We start from the raw sequence: 8353 nt of genomic DNA, 5'->3' as shown, positions 1-8353 counted from the left end.
TTAAACTAGTGAAAACATCTGGTCTAAAAGTGCTTGTAGATCTGCTGTTTTTTTTCACTACTTTTGTGTGACAGCCTTGTATGATGAAGCAGGGCTTTAATTTGCAAAAAGAAACAAACAAATGTGAAACTTGGAGATACAAGGTTTCTGCCCGACAGTGACGATATACTTCATTTACTGACGGGGTGCCCCAGGGATCTATACTGGTCCCCTCCTTTTCACCCTCTACGATCTACAAGCTCACAAATGTTCACCTCTATGACTTGCCCCAAAAAGGGATGCTAGGGTTCATCCATACTATAATTAGAGAGAGAGGTCAGTCAGTCACAAAATGCATTATCTATTCACTCGCTTCAGCGACTGATCTCAAATTTAACATGGCATTGGCCATAAGCATTATACACACGGTGACGGAGCCCGAATTTCATTTTTCCCAAATTCTAGCTATTTATTAGCGTTTCTTCACTATACAGCTCTACAGCCTGTTGTCAGGGTTACGGTCCGTTCCTCCAGGCCATGGGATCTGTAGCCCCGGGCCCACACCTCCCTCTCTCCCTCTCCCTCTCCCTCCCTCTCTCTCTCTCTCTCTCTCTCTCTCTCTCTCTCTCTCTCTGTCTCTCTCTCTCTCTCTCTCTCATGCAACGGGTGATGTGTGTCTCATCTTCCAACGGGTATAGAAAAATTATGTGGAGCAAATACATCCTCATACTTCTATTCACCTAATTTTGCTGTTAAATTATTTGTATCTGATGGATTAATATTATTTTAAATAATATTAATATAGTGTGTACCAATTTGTGTATAACGGTCAAATATCTTAACTCTTTGATTGTGCTGTTTGCCACCCTGTTCCAAAACAAACCCTGTTGTTCTAACGTTGTTGTTCCTACAGCCTTGACACTGTACAAGGGCCTGATACAGTATGTAACTGGCAAACCATCTTTAATCAACAATTCTGTTGTGTTCTGACCACTGATAAAGGTCAGGTCAGCCGATGAGGTGACCACGGTCACGATATTACATCATACTGCTTCACAGTAACTATATAAAATCATGTCAACTGTCTATTAACCTGAGAGCTACGATGGGTGATTTTGCTCTACTGTACTTGTACAGTACAATTTAAACTGACTATATTTTCAATACAACTTATCAAAAAACGCATATTCCCCGGTGTGGTCTCATTCATTGTGTGGAGTACTTTATTATGGTTGGGGAAAACTGTTTATCCATATGGAATATGATCCAAATTCCATCAGTATCCATCATAAATATACACTCCTCCATGGGCTGCTCCTTACATTATGATGCTCCCACATATTCTCACGCACGCACCATGCAGTTACAGTTACTTTCCCCATAACCCACACTCTGCACATATTTTGCAGCACATATATTCGAACGGGTAAGGTCTAGTGTAGTTAAACTAAAAGAATGTACCAGTATGAACTCCAAAACAACTCTCAGTAGAATCCAAAGAAGACTGTGGAAGTTATAAGCATTTGCTGTGCTCTTGCTAAGCATGGCCTCCTGGAGCTGAATATTCGCATCAGATATTGGAATAATGGATCAGGAATGCAACAAAAACGAAAAAATTCTTGAATTCCAGGCTTCATGGGGTTGAGTCCTTTTGGAAGTGAAAAACCCCTTAAAGTACCTCAGTCCAGATTTACACCAACCCAAGATGTTCAGAGAGGAATGAATCAAGATCACTGAGAATCAATATCATAGTTGAACTTCCAGCAGTTCCTTTTTTCCTCACTGCATCGATGACAAAGTGTGCCTTATCGGTTCTCATGCACCTGCACTGCACCGCATTGGCCATTTCCATCTCTAAAAGTTTGCTGCAGTCAGAATTGAACAAGACAGCAGTGTTGGGAAAGTTCACTTTCTATACGAACTAGTTCATTTCATGGTTCATAATTCCACATTTTGAACTCAAGTTTATGGTTCCCCAAAATGAACAAACCCCCCCCCCCCCCAAGCTATTATTTGTCAAAATGATTGACAGAGTCCAAATAGAACCACACACCCCATATAGACCCACACACAGCAATTATTTCATCCAATAGAGGTGCCCACAATGTTTAGGTGCCCTGTATATTGTGCAGCTACAGTTTTCAGTTCTTAAACTTGTTCTTCTTGGCAGGTAGCTAGCCTGCTGTAGACTCCAGGTATTTGTGGATGAGGTCCTCTTGTGTGGCCGGGAGGCAAGGTTGGTACCTGCTGTAATCCATGGTGAACTGGCCTTGTCCTTCCGTACAAGAGCGCAGCTCAGTGGCGTAACCAAACATGTCATTCAGAGGAACGTCTGCATACAGTGTAAAGTACCCGTCTGCCCCATCCTGTCCTGTAATAACACCGTGGCGCCGGTTAACACCGGCAATCACGGTTCCCTGAAACTCCTGGGGCGCTACGATTTCTACAGACATGATCGGCTCTATTATGACGGCGTTTGCCTTCTCCATAGCTTGCTTTAACGCGCCCTCTCCTGCGCGGACGAAGGAAATCTCGTTGGAGTCGACCAGGTGACTCGCTCCGTCCTCCAGCACGAATTTGACGCCGGAGATCTTGTGTCCACTCAGGGGTCCTCTCTCGCAAGCGTCCTTGAATCCCTTCTCGACAGCCGGAACAAACTGCTTGGGGACGTTGGTGCCAATGGTCTGGTCCTCGAACTCCACCGTGGTGTAGCGCTCTGCCCCCAGGGGCTCTAGAACTCCAATCACTTTGCCATATTGGCCAGAACCTCCGGACTGCTTCTTGTGGGTGAAGTCAAACGGCACGGCGCTGGTGACGGTTTCCCTGAAGGCCACCTTGGGCTTTCCCATCACACAGGGGCAGTTGTATTCCCTTTCCATCCTCTGGGAGTAGATCTCCAGGTGCAGCTCTCCCATGCCGGAAATGATGGTCTCTTTGCTCTCCGTGTCAAAGTGGACTCTAAACGTCGGGTCTTCCTTCGTGAAGCGGTTGATGCCCTTGGAGAATCTGTCCAAGTCATTCTTGTTCCCGGGCTTCATAGACATGGAAATGACGGCTTCTGGTACGTGAATGGATTCCATGGAGAGGTTGGCGCCGTTCTGGGAGGTGAAAGTGTCACCGCTGGCACAGTCGATCCCGAACAGAGCGCAAATGTCTCCCGCATACGCCTCGTCGACGTCCTCCATCTGGGCGGCGTGGAGACGCACCAGCCTCTGTACTCGCACTCTCTTGCCGGTGCGCGTGTTGCGGATGTACTCGGACCTCTTCAGGCAGCCTTGGTACACCCGCACGTATGTCAGCTGACCGAACCTCCCCGCCTCCAATTTGAAGGCCAGGCCAACAAAGGGGCGCGAGTCGTCTCTCACGGGGTCCATGCGAACCATGGAGCTTTCACTGGAATCCTCGTCGTTCACGACGGCATAGTTTGAGACCTCTGCGGGGTTGGGCAAGTATTCCAGCACGGCGTCCAAGAGCGGCTGGACCCCCTTGTTCTTCAGCGCCGAGCCCACCAGCACCGGGCTGAACAGACGCTGCACCGTGGCCCTGCGGATCGCCGCCTTCAAGTCGTCAACGGTGGGACTCTTTTCCTCCACGAACATCTCCCCGAGGGTTTCGTCCGCATTCGCGACACACTCTATGAGCTCCTGCCGCCGGTCTGCCGCCTCGGATCGGAATTCCGCCGGAATCTCATCGCACCGGACGTTCTGGCCAAAGGGACCTTCAAAATACACGCTTTGCTCGCGTATGAGGTCGATGACGCCGCTCATTTTCCCCTCCAGCCCGATGGGAATGTTCACGAAGGCTGCGTTGTGGTTCAGTTTGGTTCTGAGCTGCTGCAGTGCCCTGGTGGGGTTGGAGCCCACGCGGTCCAGTTTGTTGATGAAGGTGAGGAAGGGCACGTCGTAGCGTTTCATCTGTCTATGGACGGTCATGGTTTGACACTGGACGCCTCCCACCGCGCACAAGACCAGCACGGCGCCGTCCAGCACGCGCAGAGCTCGCTCCACCTCAATGGTGAAGTCAACGTGGCCCGGCGTGTCAATTATGTTGATGTTGTTGTTGTTATACACAGTGTATGTGGCAGCGGACTGGATGGTGATGCCTCTCTGTCTCTCCAGTTCCATGGAGTCCATGGTGGCCCCCACGCCGTCTTTCCCCTTCACCTCGTGAATCTGGGCTATCCTGCCAGTGTAATAGAGCACACGTTCCGTCAGGGTGGTCTTCCCAGAGTCAATGTGGGCCGAGATGCCAATATTGCGGATCCTTTCGTTGGGGAAGATGCCAGAGGAGCATGTCCGACCGCTATTGATGAGCGCGTTTTTGAGAGCGACGGTTCCTGGTGCAAGAAGGCGTGCTGTTCCAAAAGTTAGTCCTGCTTTCAGAACCCTCATATCGAGGGTGTGTCGAGTCTGTCGACACAGAATTTATAAAATACTACTTCAAAGGAAAGTGACTGGTTGTCTAAGTGTAGGACTCACCATAGTGGTGTCCGTTAAGAAATTAACCAAGATGTTAACCCTGGTAATCAAGAACGTTGCAGAGGAACATTGCAAATATCCTGGTTCGTACAGAAGTTGTTGGACTCTCTCCTGGTGGGAGCCGGTCGATAATCTTGAAGGTTCTAGTCTCAATAGATAGTGGTGGGACTATGAGGTAACGCTGATTGCATCTCACCTCAAGGGTATAGTACCTGGCTGGCTGCCTGTGACATCTCAATGATGTCACGATGACTCAGCCATACTGCAATAATCATTTAGCATGATGTCATATCTCTGCTGGCTCCATATATGGAGCTCTAGATCAACCACGCCCAAATGTGGAGTTTCTAATGTCATACTTTGACTGCCAAGGCCCGAGTTTCCCGAGTTATTACAGTAGTCCCAGGCTGCCACAGCCCGAGTTTCCCGAGTTGGAAGCCATTTTGAAAAAAAAAGAAAAGAAAAGAAAAAAAAAATCAAAATTATTTTTTATAAAAAAAATTCTAAAAATGCCTCAAATGTATTAGGCATGATCGCAATTGCGAAATTGCATGTTTAGCCCCATAACAAACACATCTTTCAAAATGTCAAAAATGGCTGTTTTGTCTGACTTTGAAGGCTTGTATCTCATGAATGCCTAAACGGATTTCCAAGCGGATTTTTTTGTTTGAAAGCTGTTAAAAAGTACTACACATATGGTGCATGATCTAGGCATGGGCGTGCACGATCCGTGCACTAAAAATTGATCCGTGCACTAGAAATGTAGGAAGGTGGCAGTGTTTGTTTTGTCTGACTTTGAAGGCTTCTATCTCATGAATGCCTGAACGGATTTCCAAGCGGATTTTTTTGTTTGAAAGCTGCTAAAAAGTACTACACATATGGTGCATTTATATGGTGCATGGGCGTGCACGATCCGTGCACTAAAAATTGATCCGTGCACTAGAAATTTAGGAACGTGGCATCCTGGTACTTGGCGGCCATCTTGAAAAGGGCATTCAATGAGTTAAATGATATGTTGGATAGATAGCTCCATATGTGGAGTACCAATATTCAGTGGGTAATTATGGCAACCTATCAAATATCCATATGACGTCAAAGTGAGTGAAAGCCTTCGTAACAGTATTAAACACAACACGTCACAATGCGGGTAGGCTACTTCAAAGTCACGCAGGTTCAAGCCAGTGTTGATTTTGTCGACTAAAACTATGAAGAAAGATGTTCGTCGACTAAATCTTTTCACTGACGAAAACTAAATAATAACAAAATAAAAACTAAGCTATGAGGACTAAAACAAAAAAATACTGATAATTTCATCAACAAACTAGAAAGATGCTATTGGAAATTGCAAGTGTGGTTGCCGTGATGTGAATTTCACAATTTAATTTCGTCTTACCAAGTGAAAGTTCCCCTTTCAAGTCAATGGGGAACATGTATTCATTAATAAATTAATGGCCATATATGGAGATCTCTGTCAGTCCTTGTTCCTTTTATGCCCATATATGGAGATCCCTGATGTCATCAATATTAAGCCCCTATCTTGGAAAGCCCATATATGGATATTAGGGGTGCAACATATCGAACCCAATATCGAAAATCGAACCGAACCGAATAATATCAAACCGAATGACCCTGTACCAAACATACAATACCACTCCACATCCACATTCCCCTGGAATCCCCTCAAGGACCCCTAGGGGTCCGCAGAGCCCACTTAGAGAACCACTACCCTAGAGGTTGGGTACCGTATTGTTAAAACAAAAAAAATACATAGTTATATATAAAAATGCATTTATAAATCAAGGACATTTCTGTTTATTTTTTGTATAGAAAAAGTATCGAACCGTGTCACCAAAATATCGAACCGAACCGAACCGTGAATTTTGTGAACCGTTGCACCCCAATGGATATACTGTGTCAGTCTCATGTGGTCTATGATGTCAGATATCTCTGATGTCAGCCTATGATGTCAACACGTAACATTCTGGTATGCCCCTTCTTTTATGTTCCTGAACCGATTATATGACAAAGGTCTCAGTCGTTCATAAATAGTTTTTGTTCATGAGCTGGTCCAGCCGGCCCTCATAGACTCTAATGTTATTCACCGAACTTCCGGTGTGAATTTGCCACAGAGTGCGACGAATCTGCCGACTGTAATCAAGTGGTAGTCATGAGTGTAATTTCCTGCTCATCTTGTTCCTAGAGTTTGGACAAGGCATTTGCAAAAGGAGGGCATTTGCGTTTCTTTCACCATAGTAAAAACTGCTTTCTTGGTCTGGAGGGAGCAAACGAATAAAGGGCAGGGGCTCAAGCCCCCTTTGATGTCTATTTGTGCATGGCACCCCATCTTTAAAGCACCAAAAGTTGAAAGTAATCATTATAAAATGGCTGAAACAGTGCCCAAATTTCTGACAACATCACTGATTCCGCAGCCTGTACTATGCATGCATTTCCGCCATGGTAACAGCCGCACGCTGAAACAATTCCCAAATTTGAACTGACATCACTGTTATACCTGGCAACTCCACCCACCTCCGCCTAGGGACCAGTCAATGACATCACTGCTGATGTCACACAACCGTGACATCAGCAGTACAATCACATGGTCTTGCCTAAAGTATTGTATTATGTATTTATAGCTGCTCAAAGCTGCTATTCCACAGTTTTCTCTTCATCGGATCAACCCATTACAGAGATTTCTTTCGCAGGCTTTGAGTGGTTATCGAACTTATCGGCGCAACGTCTTCAAATGGACGGCAACGTGACGGTCGTGTCCAGTCCCACGGTAGCCCTGCGCCTCACATCGACGCTCTCATCCTTCGAGGTGAACCGCAAGTTCAGCCGGGGCCTCAGCGTGGCGGAGCTGAAGGGCAAGCTGGAGCTGATCGTGGGCACGCCGGCCACCTCCATGGACCTGGAGCTGTTCAGCGTCGCCGACGCCTTCCTGCAGAAGCTCGACGACAACAACGCGCTGCTGGGCTCCTACCACGTGGACGACGACTGCCGCGTCCACGTGACCGACCGCAGCGGCGCCCGCACGGGCGAGTTCACCGACGTGTCGCGGGTGGAGAAGTACGAGATCTCGGACGAGGCCTACGCCAGGAGGAAAGAATCGGCCCGGTCGTTTTTGAAGAAGGCCAAGGCCGGGCGCCTCTTCGGCGAGGGGGACGTCGCCAAGAAGCAGACGGAGGCCGCCGCCGCCCTGGAGGAGGCGAAGGAGAAGGCGGCCGCGGGCGGCATCGCGGTCGGCGACCGGTGCCGGGTGCAGATTCCGGGGCAGCCCGACAAGACCGGCACGGTCATGTACGTGGGCGCGACGGATTTCAAGCCGGGCTATTGGGTGGGCGTCAGGTACGACGAGCCCCTGGGGAAGCACGACGGGAGCGTCGACGGAAAGCGGTACTTCGAGTGCCAGGACGGGTACGGAGCGTTCGTTAAGCCGCTGAACGTTACCGTCGGGGCCTACGCTCAGGAAGACTACGATCTGGACGAGATGTAAGCAGGGGAGACCCTGTGAATCCTGTAAGCAGGGGAGACCCTGTGAATCCTGCTGGGGGAGGGCTTCACTCAGATGGCTTTGACTGCACAGCAGGGAGAGGTTATGAGTTGTAAGGGTCTGGCTCAGGAACAACTCTACACACAGAGCAGGGAGAGGTTATGAGTTGTAAGGGTCTGGCTCAGGAACAACTCTACACACAGAGCAGGGAGAGGTTATGAGTTGTAAGGGTCTGGCTCAGGAACAACTCTACACACAGAGCAGGGAGAGGTTATGAGTTGTAAGGGTCTGGCTCAGGAACAACTCTACACACAGAGCAGGGAGAGGTTATGAGTTGTAAGGGTCTGGCTCAGGAACAACTCTACACACAGAGCAGGGAGAGGTTATGAGTTGTAAGTGTCTG

General features: G+C 48.1%; 2 protein-coding genes across 2 annotated transcripts; one reads left to right on the top strand and one right to left on the bottom strand.

Moving 5' to 3' along the window:
- Positions 1–2153: 2153 nt before the first annotated feature.
- On the bottom strand, positions 2154–4370 carry LOC308285508 (elongation factor G, mitochondrial-like; the record flags this gene model as incomplete). Its single annotated transcript, XM_080726278.1, has 1 exon — positions 2154–4370. The coding sequence occupies one exon, from the start codon at positions 4368–4370 to the stop codon at positions 2154–2156; it is 2217 nt and encodes a 738-aa protein (XP_080582404.1).
- Positions 4371–7203: 2833 nt separating this feature from the next.
- LOC308285830 (tubulin-folding cofactor B-like) lies at positions 7204–7953 on the top strand (the record flags this gene model as incomplete). The annotated part of the gene is made up of 1 exon (XM_080726721.1): positions 7204–7953. The coding sequence occupies one exon, from the start codon at positions 7204–7206 to the stop codon at positions 7951–7953; it is 750 nt and encodes a 249-aa protein (XP_080582847.1).
- Between the last annotated feature and the right edge of the window lie 400 nt (positions 7954–8353).

This window comes from Nannobrachium achirus (genome assembly GCF_963921795.1).
Source record: "Nannobrachium achirus genome assembly, chromosome: 5".
In the NCBI taxonomy this organism is placed as follows: Eukaryota; Metazoa; Chordata; class Actinopteri; order Myctophiformes; family Myctophidae; genus Nannobrachium; species Nannobrachium achirus.
This window is presented reverse-complemented; position numbering and strand designations above follow the sequence as displayed.